The sequence below is a fragment of the Myripristis murdjan genome, chromosome 12, assembly GCF_902150065.1.
Source record: "Myripristis murdjan chromosome 12, fMyrMur1.1, whole genome shotgun sequence".
NCBI classification, from domain to species: domain Eukaryota; kingdom Metazoa; phylum Chordata; class Actinopteri; order Holocentriformes; family Holocentridae; genus Myripristis; species Myripristis murdjan.
This window is the reverse complement of record NC_043991.1, coordinates 28,022,854-28,042,188: the sequence shown is the minus strand read 5'-3', so window position 1 is coordinate 28,042,188 and position 19,335 is coordinate 28,022,854. Positions and strand designations below refer to the sequence as shown.

The following is a 19,335-nucleotide window of genomic DNA, read 5'->3' as shown; positions in this document are numbered from 1 at the left end:
CAATCTTACTGACGGCTGGGCACCTACAAGCCCCGCCCTTCCGCAAATCGAAAACCAATCAAAAACCCCAAGCAATTAAAAGTAATATTGACATGTTTTTGAGCAAATCCACACACTGAAGATTTTTTTCCACAAATACATGAACAAATGTGATTTTATTAAACATTTTTGTAGGTAGATCTCAACTTCTTGTTTTCATGGTATAAACTTTTTTTTTTTTTTTTTTTTGTAGAGGGCAATTTGGGGTCTCTGTGACTGAAGGCCCCTGGGCTTCAGCCCAAGCAAACCCTTACAAAAGGCACCTGAACTAATAAAATAATTTCAATGTGATACCCATTCTACCCATGAGCCCTACCTGGACACTGTATGCTCATCCTATTGGTCCATCCACACCATCATCTCCCCAGTGACAGCCAAACTACAGTGCAGTAGCCTATAATGGCTGGGCAAAACTCAGGCAAAAGAATGAAAACTGTATTTTGTACTAATGAGTGCAAGTCCTGATCATTGGGGAGGTTGAACAGGCCAACAGTGCATCGCTCTTCATCTTCATCCTCTCCCTGAGTGATTGCCAGTGTGTGAAAGCCAACCCCAGAATCACTCTCCTAGTAGAATGAGCTTTGTCCACTTGGTGTTTGGCCTGGCTGTATTTCCTTTTTCCCTGGAGTGTGTCTGCGATTTTGGTAGCTTCCTATTGGATGTCATGCTATCGGAGATTAGAAAGTCACAAATTTGCAAATACAGATTATACATATAATGCCAATACTTATTTCAGTTTGAACAATATTGTTACCCTACAAGAGGAATGCCCACTCCATTATATTACAGTTAGTGACTTTTAGGAATGTTTTGTGCATGATGACAATAGTACTCAACAGTAATACAAAATATGAAAATCTACATTTCAGCTTCATGACTAGAATAGCTGCTGAACTGACAGAGGATGGGGAGTGACAACCTTTGGATGTAAGCATCCAAAGGGAAAAGGTTGAGGGGCTCAAAGACCTAGGATGAACAAATGAGCTACTAGCTTTACATAGTCCATAACTGATGAACTAAACACAAAAAAAACACAATATGCACACACAAATGCTCACTCACCTTTACATCCATAACTGTGCAAATTTATTTGTTCAAAAAGTGAAACTGTGCAAATACAGGAATATAATACACACATTTAGGACACGCCCTTACACCATTTTGTATGTGTGTGTGAGAGAGAGAGAGAGAGAGAGCAACAGAGAGAGAGAGAGAAAGAGACTGTAAAACAATGTGTATGCATTTAATGTAGTCAGCAGAAAAGCTGGAGTCTTCGACGTTATCCCTGAAGAGAGTTTGTGATTTGATGTATGTGTGTGTGAGTGTGTATGTGGGCTTGTTTCGCTACACTTGTGAGGACCAACTGTTGAGAAACCGCTGTTCTTGTGAGAACATGTGGGGTTGTGAGGACTTTTTGGGTGGTCCTCCCAAAGGAAAAAAGCTAATTCTGGCTTATTGGTCAAGATTAGGGTTAAGGTTAGAATTACTGTTAGGTTAAGGGTTAGGGTTCTGGTGTGTTCAAACCAAACACAAAGCAAGTTTTTAACACGCTGTGATTACGTACAAAGTCAATGCAAAGACGAGAATAGACACAAATTCACAGCAGGAAACACAAATGATGTGAATTTCCACATTGCGAATGACACAAACCCGCGAAATTCACATCATTCGCGTCATTCGTGTAAGTTGAAATTTTTCAACTTGAGCGAAAAAGTCGTGGCTGTAGTCATGCAAGTCCGCAATGCGAAAACACGCTTTGCTTTCGGTCTGAACACTCCTTTAGGCATAAGCTGGTCATTGCTAAGATTAGGGAAAGGCTGTGGAGAGTGAATGTAAATCAATACAATGTCCCCACAAGTAGAGCAAAACCAACGTGTGTGTGTGCGTATTATTATCCTGTGGGACTTAAGGTGAAGGGAAGCAAACAGCTGCCCTGTTGAATCAAAAGGTACAGTATACAGTATATGTAAAACAGGCCTTTCCTGCCACATTCATTTCTATGGTGGCTGAGAGAGCTCATCACACTGGACACTGGAGAAATGCGAGCAAAGGCAAAATATATGCAATCACTTGGCAACACATTTACAACATTACAGAGCCTCGCTGAAAACTAAAAACATAAGTACCAACTCGACCACGCACACACAGTATTACAGAACTGCACTGCAAATGCTATTTACAAAGCACGCAAGATAGAAATGTGTTGTAAACTGAGGAACACTGAGAAACGTTAACAATGAACTCTCCTAATGAAAAAAGTAGATAGCTCCCCTAATCCATCAGCACACCCTCACGGTATTTCCTATTAGTGTGTCCTCGGGAAACACTGCACCTTATTTCTTTTGTGTTGTGCATTTTGCAGCATTTCTGTTTGCGCTTGTGTTTTCTTGCTTACAGCACATTTCTGTATTGGCGTGTATGTTGCCAAGATAGACAAAATGTTTGGCTGATTTTCTTGTGTTTCCTCAATTTGTAATGCATTTCTACAGTTGTGTGTGTGATGCCAAGTTGGTGCATGTGAACTACATAATCTCTGGGTTCTTTCACACATGTAGCTTATTTGCTTTGTCATGATTCAGGGGCTAAAATGATACAATTGTTGCATTTGTCCCTTGGTTCATTTGTGTTCACATGGCAATGTTCAACAGTGGGATAAATTTGTAAACAAATGTCATGATTTCTGTCAGTGGTCAGAAATCGTACCGGATGGATTCACCTCAGGGCTCTTTGTTTTCCCACAGAAGGATCTGTAAAGACATCAACATGCTTATCGCTGTTCTGACCTATGAGGATCATCAGCTTTATGGTTTGTGTGTGTCTACGTGTGTGTGTGTGCATGCGTGGTTGCACCAGTCTAAAAATTATGCTCCAATACAGCTGCTGCTTTCTCAGTTACGTTTAGAGGGAAATAGTGAGTTGTTTCTGTTGGCTGAGTGGATTGTGTTCTCACTGCAAAGGAACCAATCCAGGGTTCAACCGGAATTGATGATTTCAGCTCGCTTGTTGTGTCGCGCCTGAGAGTGCAATTGCTGCGTTCGCACATGCCCATATGAACCGATTTGCAGGGGAAAAGCTCCTGGTTTCAAAACAACTGCTCCAAACGAGCCACGTGTGAAAGCACCCTCTCCTTTCTCTATCTCTTACCTCTTACTTTGTCTGACTCTGTAGCTCCAGACCCTTCACTTGCTAATTTTGGACCCATGGTGGCAAATCCTTCAGTCATGAAGTATGTCGAGCAAGCCATCTCCCTCTGTGCACGTTAGCCAAACACCTTATTTACAACATCAGAAGGCAGAGGCAAGCCCTCCATTCCTGCAATGGCTTAGAGAGCTGGGGAACATACGACATTTGGAGAGACTTTGTTGCAAGTCTCCCCAAAAGGAACATTTTCTTGAAAATTTGGCAACCTTGAATAGACAAATGGATGGCTATCCTTGATTAAGCTCTCACGTAAGATCCTCGTGGTCCCCATGCATTTCAAACACAGGTGATTGAATCCCAAACACAACCAAATGTACTGTATGTATCTAAAGCTGTCATTGATTACAATACCTGATACACTGGTGTTTCTATTTATTTCTTTAATTTTGTTTTTCCTTTCCTACTTGGATGTTTATTTGTAATGGCTGTCTCTTGCTAAATCTGTTGTGCTTTTCATTCTTACAGAAATCATGGCCTTTTTTGTTTCTTTTGTTTTACTGTATTGTCTCCTCTTGAGAAACAATTTAATAAAGTTGGCGCATGTCTTTTGTGTTTGCTTGCATTTCCTAATTTTGCAGTGTGATGGACTCTCTTACCTACCGTACATTTCCCTCACTGAATTACACTCTGCTCATACATGACCTCACAAGGAGGGAAAAAACAAGTAAACCATCCACCCTAAATCTCCCCCCTCTGAAGTAAAAACAATCTGAGAACAGTGCTCTTGCAAGTCAGCCAACAGGGTCAAGCCAATCCTTTCCGTGGCTCTTTTTATGTCCCCCTTGTGGGAGCTGGAGAGAGGAGATGAAGGCCTAATGTCCCTATCCCTGTACAGAAGGCCGGAGGCAGTGGTGAGGCGTTGGACTGCTCACTGAGGCCCTCTCTGGTCAGTTGTCCACATTGGCCCTGAGTGCGTTAGGCCTGAGTCTTTGATGCAACCGGTAGTCCTGGCTAGCTGCCCTTCGAAGAGGAGCTGGGGAGCCAAGATGGGGGTTGGTCAGGCCCAACGATTGAGTCTTGGTGCCTCGCGGCAGGGCCCTGCTGCAGCTCAGAGAGCGCCTGTCCTCAGGCCCCAGACTCCCAGCACCATACTGGGACTGTAGTTGAGCCTCACACAGCTCAAGCAGTGACACAACTTGCTCCCTCAGTACCAGGGATTTGAACCTGCGAGCTGCCATGTAGAAAAAGGCTTCCACAAATGCCTGCAGGCCCATACCTATCAGAGAAGGTTGAGAGAAGAAACAAGAGTGAAAAGAAATGAAAACCAAGGAAAGACTAAATGAAATTAAAAAAAGGAATTCTATAATGTGTTACATGAATTTAGATATCGCACTTGACACTGACAGGAATGAAATCAATGTGTGTGATCTTTCAAATAGTTTTGCATTACAGTCATTACGCTTGTATTATTAGCTGAAGTTGAATCACTTTCCCTTGTTTCTTAAGCTCATGTTCTTGCGGCTACTGATTGATCAATTATTCAAATAGCAAACACCTGATGACATAATAAATTCCCAAAAATGTAATAATGTCTGAAAATGTACTAAAATTTTGCACTTAAGTCTCCGTTTCTTTCAACCAAGGACACTATAAATTTGACTCTATACTTCTTCCACTCCATACTTCTTGACATCTACACAGTGTACATACAGTATAATCTGAATTTTATAACTGGGTTGAAATAAGAGCATTTACAATTAAATCCTTTAATCTCTCCATTGTATTTTGTCCTTTCTAAACGCAATAATACTATTTTTTCAGTATTTCAATGGTCTTCGATAAAACACCAGTGCGAAAAGGTGAAATTAAGGACAGTGAGAAAATTGGGATTCGAAGGAGGTGAGGTGTTCTCCTGAGGTGGTAGGGGCTTTTATCATTCTTTTAAACTCTCACTGCATGCCTATGAGTTGGTGTGACATTCATCTCACCATCTCTTCAACACAGGCCCTTCATCCTAGGCCAGCACAGCACAGCTCACTAACATTCAATTAACCAAATCCCAGCCCCATTTCTCCATCAATCCCCTCCACCTTGCAAACATTTTCAGGAGCAGTTTCTGAATAATTCATGTGGATAGTCTCTGTGTTGTGACTTTCTGATCTCAGCTTATTTAAATTATGGGAGTAGCGAGTCAGAGGGAATTTGATGAAGGGTGAGGGGCCATTACTTCAAAGTGCAACACCATTCACTAGATTAGTGATTTAGCATACATGCCTGTGTGCGTTACCTGCTTCTTTGGAGTCAGACAATGATCCTGACCAGCGACGAGTGATATCTATGTAGAGGATGTCCACTGATGCCATGGAGAAATTACTCGTGCTCAACCTGCAGTTCCTAAACAGAAATGCAGTCATGTAAGGTAGTTCATCTCAAACTAAAAAGGGAAAGCTTCACAGACTTGTACAGATTTTGTTATTAGTGGTCAGACATAAGATGTTTAGGTGCATGTCTTCCAATCACCTGTTACGATGATAAGTTGCACTTGTAGGGAGATGATAAATGTTGCCAGAACATAGAGACAGGCATTTCTCTTTAGTTCCTGGGACTGGAGAAATGAGTCAGCGAGATGTCTCTGCAAAGAGAGCTCCACAATCATGACCCACCTGTTTTTAATTATATACACTATATTGCCAAAAGTATTCGCTCATCTATCCAAATCATTGAATTCAGGTGTTCCAATCACTTCCCTGACCACAGGTGTATAAAATCAAGCACCTAGGCATGCAGACTACTTCTACAAACATGTGTGAAAGAATGGGTCGCTCTCAGGAGCTCAGTGAATTCCAGCATGGTGCTGTAATAGTAATGTAATAGGATGCCACCTGTGCAGTAAGTCCAGTTGTGAAACTTCCTCGCTACTAAATATTCCACAATCAACTGTTAGTGGTACTATAACAAAGTAGAAGCGATTGGGAACGACAGCAACTCAGCCACGGAGTGGTAGGCCACATAAAATCACAGAGCGGGGTCAGCGGATGCTGAGACGCATAGTGCGCAGAGGACGCCAACTTTCTGCAGAGTCAATAGCTTGAGACCTTTAAACTTCATGTGATCTTCAGATTAGCTCAAGAGCAGTGCGTAGAGAGCTTCATGGAATGGGTTTCCATGGCCGAGCAGCTGCATCCAAGCCTTACATCACCAAGCACAATGCAAAGCGTCGGATGCAATGGTGTAAAGCACACCGCCACTGGACTCTAGAGCAGTGGACACGTGTTCTCTGCAGTGACGAGTCACGCTTCCCCGTCTGGCAATCTGATGGACGAGTCTGGGTTTGGTGGTTGCCAAGAGAACGGTACTTGTCTGACTGCATTGTGCCAAGTGTAAAGTTTGGTGGAGGGGGGATTATGGTGTGGGGTTGTTTTTCGGACGTTGGGCTCGGCCCCTTAGTTCCAGTGAAAGGAACTCTTAATGCTTCAGCATACAAAGACATTTTGGACAATTCCATGCTCCCAACTTTGTGGGAACAGTTTGGAGATGGCCCTTCCTGTTCCAACACGACTGCGCACCAGTGCACAAAGCAAGGTCCATAAAGACATGGATAAGCGAGTTTGGTGTGGAAGAACTTGACTGGCCTGCACAGAGTCCTGACCTCAACCCGAGAGAACACCTTTGGGATGAATTAGAGTGGAGACTGCGAGCCAGGCCTTCTTGTCCAACATCAGTGTTTGACCTCACAAATGCACTTCTGGAAGAATGGTCAAAAATTCCCATAAACACACTCCTAAACCTTGTGGAAAGCCTTCCTAGAAGAGTTGAAGCTGTTATAGCTGCAAAGGATGGGCCCACATCATATTAAATCCTATGGTTTAAGAATGGGATGTCACTCATGTTCATATGTGTGTGAAGGCAGCCGAGCGAATACTTTTGGCAATATAGTGTATATTTTAATTTGATAAAGTGTGTATCCTTATATTATTTTATGGTCTTAAGTTTCTGTCTGAGAACAGTCAAGATGGGCTGAATGTAACGAGTGGTGTCAGAAGTGTGATTCATACACTTAACAGACTAATGCATAAACCAATGAAGCATTAGCATACTGACAATGAAAGATCCAGGGGGGTGAATACAGAGAGCAATAAGGCAGGCGGTTGACCAAAATGAGGTGGCATATGAGCTTTTAGAGCCTGGGACACCAAGAAGAGTGAACAAACCACGCAGTCCAGGCACAACAAGAAGTAGTGGCAAGGAGCTGAAAGATCCTCAGCTTATGATTTTCAAATTGGTTGACCTTCTGATGTGGACAGTTGGTCAAAGTTATTAAAATAGGAGGAGAGAAATAAAAATTCCCATTTGCAAGAGAGCTCTGGTGTTGTACTGCTGGGCAAAAGTGAAGGGAACCTGTGAAGGCAGCACAGTCGGAGGGAGGGAGGGGGTCAAGATGGTAGTGTTTAAGGTTTTACAAGGCCCATTTGAGAGCTTGGCACTCCTTTTCTACCCCAGAATACTGCATTTTATAAGATTTCAGCTTGAGATAGATGAACAAAAACTGCCCTGACTCCTGCTGACCTACTATAGCCCCAAAATTCACCTAAGATGTCTTAAACATCTCCAGGTTGGCAAGCATGGCTATACATTTTAAGCCTCTGAACAGCCGCCTCACAGTCCTCAGCCCACAGAAAGGGTTTCTTCATCTTGGCCTTATGGATAAGCAATCTTGGCAAAGTCTGCCATAAATATACCAGGCCTAGGAGGACAGTTCAACAGGTGCAACTCTGTCAACACTGGGACTCTGGACTTTTTCTAATGCCTCAGCACACTTAGAACCTTGTCCTCCACTTCCATAAGTGATTAGTTCACTGCTAGATCAACCTTCTGTATTGTTTCCCTGATGAGAATGGCACAGAGGAGACTCTGCCTCACTCTACATCAATGGTGACTGTGTGGAGAGGGTTTCCACCTTCAAATTCTTAGCAACGCACATCTCCAAGGACGTCTGCTGGTCTGCAAACACATCAGCAGTGGTTAAAAAAAAAACAAAAAAACAAAGGCCCAGCAGTGACTGCACTTTCTAAGAACAGAATGAAGGAAGAACAGAATGAAGGAGAAGCTGCTAGTAGCCTTCCACCGTTCCACCATCGACAGTGTGCCGGCACACTGCGTCACAGTGTGGTATGCCAGCTGCTCAGTGGCAGACAGGAAAGCTTTGCACAGGCTCAGAAAAACAGCTCAAAAAATCGTTGGCTGCCCTTTGCCCTCCCTGGAAGACGTCTCCAGCTCACAGTGCCTCCACACAGCCAGAAAAATCATCAGAGACCATTCCCACCCTGGACACGACCTGACCAACTTGCTGCCCTCTGGGAGGCACTTCAGGTGCATCAAAAGCCGGACAAACAGGCTTAAGAACAGTTTCTCTCCCTGGGCTATCAGAGCTCTGAACTGCAATAACCACACACACACCATAGAGAATTATGGTCATCTGCTGAGCACTTTAACCATTTCAATGCAATATACTATATTTTGAAGAGCAATACACAAGTTTTTTAAGTGCAGTATCCATCCTTTTTATGCCCATCCATCTTTTTTATGGCATTTATTTTAGTTTCAAATTTATTGAATGAGTGCTTGTGTCTGTCTTCAATTTGTCTTAATAATTTCATTAATTACACTGACCAGGAGTAGCACTCCTAATTTCATTGCATTTGTACAATGACAATAAGGACTTTCTATTTCTAGAATGTCCAACTCCCTGCACTAGATCTGCTTTTTCTCTCTCAGTAATGTTGTACATGATAATAACTTTGGAAACTGCAATGATCATAGATCCTCTCCTCCTTAACTTTTCCCAACTAATTTGTGTGACATCAGTATGTTTAGTCGGAAGATATGCAGAAATTGCCAAATCTGAGGAAAAATCTCAGCACTCTTCCAAACACAGAACAGCATCTTCGCCTTTCTTCACTGCCCCGAGCAGATGCTCTAAGATGTGGTACATGCACTGATAGACTGGTGCTGGTTCTAGGAAGCGTGTGGTATGCTTTACTACAGAAGGTTTCTGGGTGCCCTTCTCTCCTTAGACAGGTGGCTGAGGCTTGGCTCAGCTGTTATTCTAAATTTTTGGCAAGTGACCATGATATAAGTAGGATAATCCACTCTGAGGTGTGAGTTACAGGGTTTTTAATGCACTTTGCTGTATCAGCCACCTGACACAAAGCAGAAGGTGGTTCTTTGCCTCCATATCATGCATTAAAACCCTTTGACGCAGAACTTCATTGTGGATTAGTCCTTACTAAAAGGGCATTCAATTAATTAGTCGGACTAGAAGCTACTAAATTTTTTATATCTAGAAAACTCTAGTCTTTAAGGAGAAAAAAGAAATCACAAAAATCAGTTACAACAATGTACAACATGCAATTAAAGCTTGTGTAGGTAACTTTTTAGAGTGGGTCAATTTTCTTTAAAATGTTGAACTCAAGCAACTCAAACAGCACCCACCTGAGATTCAGTACAAGGGCTGGACAATATAGCAATAAAATCATATTGTGATTCATTTGCAGCTCGTATGATTTGGATATTGCACATCCCTGTAGTGCATGCTTGGAACCAGCTAAGAAAAGACCCAGAGAGACCAAAACAAGTTCTCAAGGTGGTTTATGAGAATGTTGTGATCATTTGTGTCAAACCGTTAAACCACAACAGAAGTATGGATGTTAATGTCTAATTTCATTTATTTAACATTTAGCTGATAAATGTAAAACTGTACTGCACTATACTGTACTGGCCAGAACACAATATATTGTACTACACTAGTCAATATACAATTCATTTGTATCGAGTTTATTTACATTGTTGTAGGATTTTATTATTACTGTCAAGCTAATAGTTGATTGGGTGTATGTTTTGCAATCTCTTCTTAGGATGATACACTATACATGTGGGAAGGTAATGATTGTTGCAAGAACTGGGGGAATGGGCAAATCCTCTTTGGTTCCTATAGGACTGGGGAGGCAAGGCAAGGTGTCATCTCTGCAAGGAGCCGTCTAAAGTCACATCCTAGCTCTACTAATGATTATATTGTAGTTTTATGTAAAGTATGTACTTTTCATAGTACATTGTGGTTTGGAGTTTCCATCTGAGAGCAGTCAAGATAGAATGAATGGCTAGGGGCAGGAAATTACTATTTTTATGCTGTTGTCTACAGCTACTGACTCAGCCACTGAACACCCACTTACCTGACAAAGGTACGGAAGGCAGTGGGCCCCAGACGCATGTTGCCCTTGACCCCAAGGAAACGTATGAACAGGGCTGTGATGCGCTCCACCAGCCGCAGGTAGTTGAACTGCTTTGCGTATTTTGGGTACACCTGCTTTAGACACAGGGAAGGTAGAGCTCCTCCGTCATCCTGGCCCCTCTCCTGTGATACTGGATCCATCAGAATGTCCTCCACATTCACGGACCCAGCTCTCGGTTTGAAGCTTCCGTTAGGGAGTAAAGGAATAAGAATGAAAAAACAAACAAACAAAAACAACACATTAATATGAAACCTCACAGTTTCATATATCTAATAAAGGAAATTTGCAACTTTCCCAAATTATATTTGTTGCTGGCATTTATTTGTCCATTTCGATATTTTAGCTTGTTTTTTCTCATGATCACAGATCAATATTTTCCAATGGGTCAAATCATTTTCTCACATTACAAACTCTATTTGCGTAGTTCATGTCAAAACTAATGTTGCAAAGCACCTCAGTCAGGACTGTATCAAGTGAATATATTAAACCATATAAATTATTTTTAAAAAAATTACAAATCAATGTTAATGAATATAAAAACAGCAGAAAAAAAATTACAGCAATCGTTCACCATATCCTGTAACAGTCAGGACTACCACATAATTCACCAAAATCAAAGTTACAGAAGAAAACATAGACTCTATCATGTTATACTGGGATAGATTAGCAGTCTTTCAGTATTATTACAGTCAAAATACTTAATAGTCATATGCTGTATGTAATATAGTTAAAACTGTTAGCAATAACTGTTAACTGTTAGAAACTTTATACATTACACATTTGTTATGCAAAACACTTTGCTAGCTCAGTCAACCAGCAACTACCTGTACACAAGTAGTGCAATGCAGGTATTCTAATCATCAGTGCTGGTTGAGAAAATAGTCTTTTTCGGTAGCCAGAGGGGTACTGACATATGTACTGCAACTTTGTGTATGTATCTGCAGATGGAACACACACACACACACACACACACACACACACACACACACACACACACACACACACACGGTCAAAGTAAATGATCTACAGTGTACAGGCGTATAAAATCTATCCTGCTGAGACATATTGCTGTAACAGGTCTGTATATGTGTTTACATGTCTGTTTTGTCCAGTGGTAGGGCTGAGTAATAGCCTACGGGCCTCAAGATCCAAAAGATCATAAGACCAGCCTAACAAGCTTATATCAGCTGATTCACAGATAGCTGAGTACCAGGATTAGATAATACCCTGAGCTTTTCACCAGACTCTGCGCTTACAGAGGCTGACTTGGTATGGGAGAAGAGAGGAATCGTGCTGTATGAAGGAAAAATACTAGCTGATTGCATGTTCACCTCTGCTCACAGTCTCCCTCTCCACTTTGCAAAAAGTATGTGCACATCCAACATCTTTTATTGCATCAGCAACACCTCTACTTCCTGCTGATTCCACATGTAGTTGTAATAAACACCACACGGAGATGTGGTAAGTTAAATATATTCCTAAGTAGTCAGAAACTTACTTGGAAAACAGATGGGGATAAAATATTGTCATAAGATCCTATTATTAATTACCAAGTACTAGGCTAATAATATTTGATTATAGGTATTCAAAAAGAAGTTGGGACAAAAAGGGTAGTTAATAGGAAATTGTCCTGAAACTGGATAATAATTAAATAAATACCAAATATGTAGTTAGAAACCTATTTGGAAAGTAGATGGTAAAAAAAATCTTGGCATGCACTATGGCATTTGCACTCACTACATACATTCTCTACACATGGTCCAACACACACAAACACAAAAAAAACATGCACTAAGGAGATATTGCTGATCAATGTTACACATTTTACTTTTTTCTTGAATTTGTAAGTAGTGTGAATGGCACTGAGAGATGCCTGCTGAATGTTTAATGGAATCAAACATCCCACAGCAGCCAGAAGGACACAATATCTATTTAGAAAGGACTGCGAAGCAGGGCACAGCCCCAGCAGAAACTAATAGCCAGACAAGCCGACAATGATAGGAATATCTACAAATATCCCCATAATGGCCTGCCAGACAGAGAGAGGACAACAATGTTGGAAAAGTAAGAAGGAGAAAAGGTCAAGAATGTCAGATGAAGAAATGGACATACTATTCTTGTGAAACCTACCAAATGTTAGCTTGGTGTATGCAGAGAGTTCTACTTCAGCTGTCACTTGCTGGCCTAAATGCCACTGATGGTTTTATATTAAATAAAAGGACTTAAGAGTTCCTTGCTGTTTCTCATATCTGCCCCACACACCCGCAAGTTCTTTGTCAGAGTGTAGGTGAGGAAGGCTTCATGGATCAGAGAAATTTCTCTGGCCACAGGAGGATCCTATACAAAGCCATGCCTGCTGACAGAATGAGCAGAAATCTCAAGCTTTAAATACCACAGATTGGGCACAAGGTTTAATCTGGGCTATGGTCAGAATGCATTGCGTCTTTTTTCCACTTCAGAGTGCTATATGTGTACTAGTACATGTGAACACTGTTACATCATATTGTTATGCGTGATTCTTCGGTGATCTTGTCAGTCTATCCAAACATACTAAAAGAGATATGTTACACATAATATCTGCTTTCTGTTCTGCACCTAACACGCATACACTTCTCATAACTGCCTATAAGTCACCTTCACTTCACTTCACTTAAACTGTCATACAGATAATTGGATGGGTAAGCTGAGGTTCACTTATAATGGAATAGACTAATACATATTCCATAAGTTTTCCAAGCATACACTGTGGGGGCTAGACTTTCAAAGTTGGGCGTAATGAGCTTATTATTGGTTAATATTTTCACTTTCTTACAAATAATTTTTATTAGCCTATATCGGTGTGAACAGATCCCTGAAAAACATGGGAAATCAGAAATTTAAAAAAAAACCTAGATATTTAACTACAAAATGTTCCTAATAGAGCGCAGAGCTCTGCCAAGGAGGCAGTTCAGCTCATAGTGATGGTTAATACCTGTAATTGCAGAAATTGCTGTAATTCCTGATAGGCAGGAAATATCAATCAACTTTAACCAGTTTTGACTCCATTCTGCAGTGTCCTGCTTAGTGGAAAACAAGAATTGTTTTTGAATTGTTTGTCAGGCAAGCAAAAGCTAAAATGACACTCTCAAACAAACATAAGTGGAAAGTTGATGTGGAAAACCACAGCTTTCCTGCAGCTTTAATGTTGCAATCTTAGGCATCACCATTGCACAAGACATGCAACTTTCCAAGAGTCACACCCTGAGCAGTCAGAGGCCTGTCAAGGAAAAATTGCCACCGATATTTCCATACCAATTATTAACCAAACTTTAGCAGAACAAGAGGGCTCTTAAGGCTGCCTGGGTTCTCACCAAACATAAAACATTTACTGATGCTGAGGTGCATGGACACTGTTTTGGAGGAACTTGTGATCAACAAGTAACGCCCACTGTGTCCACATCTTGGCAGAGGACGCCCAGCGACTTGTACTTGATGGGGTCAGCAAAGCTCACATATCCCTGGCTATTGACGAGTCCACGGACAACACTGACATTTCCCCGTTGTGTGTTTTTGTTAGATATTTTAATGGGAAAGATTTCAAAGAGGAGCTGTTGGCTTTGATTCCACTGGAAGGTTATACCACTGGTGGTATTATCTTTGGAAAACTGCAGGAGCTATTTAAAAAGTATGGCTTGTCTTTTGAAAAAGTCAGTCTTATCGTCACAGACGGTGCTCCTACCATGCTCGGCAAAAAAAAAAAAGGAGTCTGATACGCAGAATTGAGAAAGCTGCTCCCAAAAAGAATGCACTTCAACTGTCTTGTTCACCAAAGTGTGCTGTGCTCCAAACTAAGTAGGGATCTGAAAGAGGTTATGGACAAAACAATGAATATAATTAACTTCGTCATAGGGATTTAAAGTATGCAGCATCGCCTGTTCCGCAAACTTGTCCTGGAGACTCAAGCTAATCAGGATGACTTCTTACTCCACAATGACATGCACTGGCTGAGAAAGGGCAAAGCCTTAATTGGAGTGCTTCACTGAAGTCATATTTTGCAGCAAGGTATATCAAAAGGAGCAGATGACCACCTGCTCATCATACAAGGCAGAGAATACATGTGCAACATTGCATTTATAGCCAACATATTTTCCCATTTGAATGCACTCAATCTGCAACAACAGGGGAAAGAAAAATCTGTGGTGGACATGGGGGGAAAAGTTTGATGCCTTTGGGAACAAACTTGATCCATTCCATGGAGATTTGTTATCACGGAGCTTGCTGCACTTCAACAAACTGAAGAGAATTTCTCTGCCAGATTTGATGAGTTTGCCATTTACAGGGATGTCACTGAATTTGTGCGTGACCTATTCATCATCAGCCCAAGTGTAGAACTCTCCATTGACGTGAACAAGGTGATGCCGTTGTACAAAGCAGCGATTCAAAGTGAACTGGGCCTCCAGCAAAATGAAAAGCTGCTCTCCATGGTGGTGAAAAATTAACCACATTTTGGTGCCTTGTCCCTGAGACTGTGGCGCTCTGAAAACGTTGGCTACGCATGCGCATCTGCATTCTCAAAGACGAACACTACCAAGATGCACAATAGAAACCAGCTGTCAAACCAACCTATGGCGGACTGCTCGCTAATAAGCCTAACAGCTGTCAAGCCTGATGTTAAGACGTTGGTGACAGAGGGGAAATGTCATTTCTCCCATTAACCAAATGTGAGTATTTCAGCCTTAGGATTTAATTCATGGTATTCATTCTTCAATGACATGGTCTACTTAACATTTTATTTGATTTACAGATGGCTTGCAGGATGCTGCGGTGAACTGTTCCGTTCAGGTTAATTTTGAAAGCAACATTTCTGGCAAATAAGGCCTTTGTGTTTTATTTATACAAATATCCATTTTCTCTTGTCACTCAAGGCTGGCATTTGCCATATTCTTTTGTTTTTTTTTAGGCAATTTTAATTAAAGCAATTTTTCTCTTTTTTGTTTTTGACCAAAAAAATGGATTATACTATCATTATGCATGTGAATAAAATGAAATGTTAAATGACAGTATGTGGAAAAAAATAAAACACAACTAAATGTTAAATGAGAGCTACAGTATGAGTTTGTCCCCATGCTTGCATGACAATACATCACAAGCCTCATTCCATTCTTAAAAGGAGAGGGGAATTGGTTTCAGCTTTACCTATCCTAGGCTGCTACTATTCAGCGAAGCAAGCAAAGCTTTGTGAGTGAGGTAGGCCTGATTCCTGTAACAAGTTGTGGCTACTGGAGCATAACTGGATTTTCAACATCTTTAGAACCTGCAGGTCAAACCCATACATTGGGGGTCGGTAAATTAGTCCTAATAAAATTATTTCCATCTCAACTGTTTTGAAATTGCTTCAATATAGGAAGAAAAAATGCTAGATAACCTAAATACAGCATTTTTTTCCCTGCTCACATATTCTGAATTCATAAATATTCTGTGGACCGGAAGAGAAGCTTTAGCAGGCTGGATGTGGCCCACAGGCCACCAGTTACAATCACTTCTCTATATCCAGTCAGTTCTATCCTCTCTCCTCAATACTCATCGCTCATCATATGCAGGTCAGTTTCCACTGACCTCTATATGATCCTGTCTGATTCCTCTCTGATTGACTGAATCCTAGCCATCCTACTGCAGAACAGCTGCCATCTACCACAATGCAGGTATATTTACTGAGAGGCCATCTGTGCAGTGTATAAAAATAAATAAATAAATAAATAGTTGATCTCCCATAATATAGAAAATACTTGGCTTGTGCACTTAAAGTATAACCAGATTTTGGTTGAAAATCTGCATGTTAACAAATTCTAAAATGAAAAGAAAAAGCACAGTTATTAAAATACAACTGTAAAAGATGACATAAAAACCTATTCAAGTGAATGGAAGCAGAGGCCAAATGTTTCATTTTAAGAGCTCTTTATATTCCAGTGGAGTCCTTTAAAATTTTATCTGCAAGACTTTGCCATCAAAAGCCATACTGCCTGCCTGACAGACTCCAGTTCTGATACAGAATGCTGACCCAGTGCTGTGCTGACTCCTATAATCAGCCAGTGCCATATGCTTCCCTCATTAATCAGTATTCAACTCAAAAGATATTCCAAAAAAAGCTTATGTCAATTTTTCAGCATCATTTATTTTTAATTCTGTGGTTAAGTGGAGACTGGAGGGAGAGGATAGCTTTCCGGCCTGGTTTGTTTAAACGGCTATGAGATGAAGAAGTCACCACTTGAATTTCCTGCATCCATTTCCATAGCTGACACCACATACTCCCTGTTGAAGACTTTGGTTCAAAAGAGATGTTGTGTTACAGATTTAGCTCGGAGCATGAGCTCTCTCACCCAAGCACAAGTGCATGTGAACTTACATGGACATGCACAAAACGAAGAGGACAGTATGATTAATATATTCTCATTTTGTGGGTATGTTGGTGGCTGCAGTGCTGACTGCATTTTTTTAAGAGCACATCTAATGGCTAACTTAATAAGTATTAACATTATCAAGCTGGGAGGACAATTAGCATATCCCCTTCACCACAAGGCTCAGTCCATGTCCACACTAAGATCTTTTTTTCCTCAATTTTAGCCTTCCAGCTATGCTGGTGTTTACGACTCATGAAAAAAGAGTTTTCCAAAAATAGTCTCCAAAATGTGTAGACCTGAAAATGCCGGCCTAGTATTTCTATGTAGATGGGAAACAGAGCTCTCTGAAAAGGATGACAGACGATCATCATCAGGAGCACAACTACCTACTTTCTGAGGGGTATGCAGACACATTACAGGTGCCCCACCACCCCACCACCCTTTCCTCTCTTATTCTCTTCTTTCTCTCAATCCTCACACCTGAATGACATGAACTTTGTGTTAAGGAGATTTTAAAAAATACAGCACCACATATAAAAAACATGAAATTTTAATTTTAAATGATATCCTTATTGGATATCAGTTACTGATTGGACGCTGCATCTGATCAGACTTATCAGACACATCACAATAGCACTGCAGTGTTATATCTGAGTGAAGACATTTAAACTCAAGTGTATCCCTCCCAAGTTCTATCATTTGTTTTATGATTCACCCTCTAGTTAAAAAAAATGACAACTGTCTGAACAACAAAATAACCACAAACAAGTTCCTTTATTTTTCTTGTCATGATCTGCTATATTGTAAATACTGATCAGCACACAGTTGCAAGACAACAGTAACCTGTCTATAGTGTGTGTGTGTGTGTATGTGTGTGTGTGTGTGCCACTGATCATCATGTGATCTGGTGAATGCTAGCATGTTCTGCATTGTAGAAAGGAAGTTGCCTAGGCACACACTTGCACGATACGGGACTTGTCATTTAAACTTGTGCAATTTCAGGTGTTTAAGTGTGGACAGCGGGCTTTTGGAAAATGGTCTGAAATGCTGTGAAACTGTTAGTGTGGTGTGGGTGGAAGAGCAAAACAGGGTTTTTGGATTTACCCAGCTTCATGTGGGCATGTCCCCCGTGACTGTCTGCAGGCTTGACAGTATACATAGAAATTTCTCTGCCGTCACAACCTGATAGGAATGCCTAAGTCTGAATTCCTACATGGTACTAAATAGTGTGCATATAGTGTGTGTCTGTGGATGCACAAGTGCCCCTGCATTCATATTATTACAAGCAAGCAAAATATATATAACTACAGAAACACACCAACTTTGGGGGAAATTTGCTTTCTGTCAATCATGCCATAAAACTGGCAGTGACATCACCTGCTACGAATGATCAACCTACCCCTACTTCTAAGCATTAGATGTCAAACTTCACAGCAGTTTGGTTTTGGGCTTGGGTTAGCCTTTAAGCTACCAGGAAAAATCCCCTTAGCAGCGTTGGGGGTAAGTAGGAAAATATCCCAAATCAAAGACACATTTTATCCCCCTGAATTCTGGATAGCACAGAATCAAAGCAACTCCTTGAGAGACATGGTTCTACTAACACTGTCCATACACAAAAAGACATCCTGGTGAATGCATATCTAGGTACCTGTTCTTCATCAGTACCACATATTTATTTTATGTATTTATACAGTTTAAAGTTACAGAGACAGTGCACATGAATAAACATTTCTGTAAACGTGCTAGTTTAGCCATTTTGACTCATTTTCAACTGGGCAGGTGTAATGACAGCTACGAAAGACATAAAATACTTTAAAACAAGGACAACAATACTTAAAATAAAGCTTGCTTCAGGTCATTTGAATAACTTACACTACTCACAAAAAGTTAGGGATATTCGGCTTTCGGGTGAAATTTCAGGATGAACCTAAAATGCATTATAGCCTTTACAGGTGAACTTAATGTGACCTTCTGTAAACTTTTGAATGCACATGTCCAACTGTTCAATGTTTCAGTACTTTTTGCACAAGTTGCTGTTCTCTAACAAGGAATTTAACGGCAAAATTCACATCAGGTGTTTGATGCTCCAGCTCATCGAGGTCGTATCGTTAGGGAATGGCTGCTGGAGACTGGGGTACCTCAAATGGAGTGGCCTGCACTTTCTCCAGACCTGAATCCCATAGAAAACCTATGGGATCAGCTGAGTCGGCGTGTAGAGGCTCGGAGCTCTGTACCCCAGAACCTCAATGTCCTGAGGGCCGCCCTTCAAGAAGAGTGGGATGCCATGCCTCAGCAGACAATAAGTCGACTTGTGAACAGCATGAGACGTCGTTGTCAAGCTGTAATTGATGCTCAAGGGCACATGACAAGTTATTGACACTGACGTTTTTTGTTGTGGTATATCCACCACTGTTGTTGGCTTTTGTTTCAAGAAACTGTTTGAGATGAGGAAATCACCAGTATATGCTTCTACTTAAATGCCCTGCTTT

The 19,335-nt window shown here is 41.0% G+C and overlaps 1 protein-coding gene across 1 annotated transcript in view; it reads right to left on the bottom strand.

Moving 5' to 3' along the window:
* Nucleotides 1-1,102: 1,102 nt before the first annotated feature.
* Nucleotides 1,103-19,335, bottom strand: part of ttll11 (tubulin tyrosine ligase-like family, member 11) — a 35,548-nt gene continuing 17,315 nt past the window's right edge. The window contains exons 8-10 of the mRNA XM_030066047.1: nt 10,410-10,652; nt 5,468-5,574; nt 1,103-4,456 (exon numbers count right to left, since the gene is read on the bottom strand). Of these exons, the coding sequence (XP_029921907.1) occupies nt 4,128-4,456; nt 5,468-5,574; nt 10,410-10,652 (679 nt within the window). The 3' untranslated portion in view covers nt 1,103-4,127. The remainder of the gene's footprint in view (nt 4,457-5,467; nt 5,575-10,409; nt 10,653-19,335) is intronic.